Source organism: Cicer arietinum, chromosome 3 (genome assembly GCF_000331145.2).
Source record: "Cicer arietinum cultivar CDC Frontier isolate Library 1 chromosome 3, Cicar.CDCFrontier_v2.0, whole genome shotgun sequence".
Lineage (NCBI taxonomy): Eukaryota > Viridiplantae > Streptophyta > Magnoliopsida > Fabales > Fabaceae > Cicer > Cicer arietinum.
This window is the reverse complement of record NC_021162.2, coordinates 66,140,335-66,141,633: the sequence shown is the minus strand read 5'-3', so window position 1 is coordinate 66,141,633 and position 1,299 is coordinate 66,140,335. Positions and strand designations below refer to the sequence as shown.

At 33.7% G+C, this 1,299-nt stretch overlaps 1 protein-coding gene across 1 annotated transcript; it reads right to left on the bottom strand.

Moving 5' to 3' along the window:
* Window positions 1-198: 198 nt before the first annotated feature.
* Window positions 199-618, bottom strand: LOC140919843 (secreted RxLR effector protein 161-like). The gene has a single exon (XM_073366512.1). It carries the CDS (start codon window positions 616-618, stop codon window positions 199-201), a length of 420 nt encoding a protein of 139 aa, XP_073222613.1.
* Between the last annotated feature and the right edge of the window lie 681 nt (window positions 619-1,299).

The window sequence follows — 1,299 nt, the reverse complement described above, 5'->3', positions numbered from 1 at the left end:
TCCCATCCCCAATGATGTCTTCAACACCATGTCCCTTGTCAGACCTTTCGTCAAAGGATCTGCAAGATTCTTTTCAGTTCTTACAAACACTATGGATATTACTCCATTTAAAATTAAATCCTTTACATAGCTATGTCTTAGACCAATATGTCTTGATTTTCCATTATATACTTGGCTATATGCTTTGGATAGTGTGGATTAACTATCGCAATATATGGATACTGGTGTCATTGGCTTTGGCCAAATTGGTATCTCATACAACAAATTTCTTAGCCATTCTGCCTCTTTACTGCCTGCAGCTAGAGCAATGAATTCTGCAGCCATGGTGGAGTCGGCAATACAAGTTTGTTTCTTTGATCCCCAAGAAACTGCACATCCACAAAGATTGAAGATCCATCCACTTGTGGAAGCATGATCCTCAACATAAGTTACCCAACTGGCATCTGTATATCCTTCCAAAACTGAAGGATATCCACTATAGACTAAATTATAGTTAATTGTTCCTTTCAAATATTTTAATACTCTATTAACAGCCTGCCAATGTTCTTTACTTGGATTGCTAGTATACCGACTTAATCTGCCTACAACATATGCTATGTCAGGTCTGGTACAGGTCATGGCATACATCAAGCATCGGATTACTTTTGAATAATCTAGTTGTGCCACAGGACATCCTTTATGTGGTTGTAAACTAACAGTTTGATCAAATTGGGTAGTAACAGGTTTGCAATCAAATTGATCAAATTTCTTTAGCACTTTCTCAATATAATGAGATTGAGATAAACCAATATTTACTCCATCTCTAATGATTTTAATTCCTAAAATCACATCTGCTTCACCTAAATCTTTCATATCAAAATTTTTTGATAAGAAAGTTTTAGTTTTTTCTACCTCATCTAAATTGGCTATGATGGGGTAGTCTCAAAAGAAGGGACACAAAACCTATGCCTTTTTCCCATAAAAAATCTTTTTTGATGTTTGTATCAAAAACCCCAAAATTGAAACACGTGACTAGGGACACAAAGAAAGGAGAGAGACAAGTGACCAAAAGCACATCAAATAGAAGAGGGATAAGAGAAAAAATTGAAAATCTCATTTAACTTTGGTGTACTTTTACAAGAGCTTGACACTATTTATATAGTAATAGAAACTACATCATCTCTTTGAATCTATTTAATGTGAAATTTTAGTTTTTATAAAATTGAAAACTAACAATATATGAAAGCTTTTCAATATAAAACTGAATATTTTTCTTCAATTTACACTTAAGTTCCATCAAGGTGGATTTTGAGCTGAAAA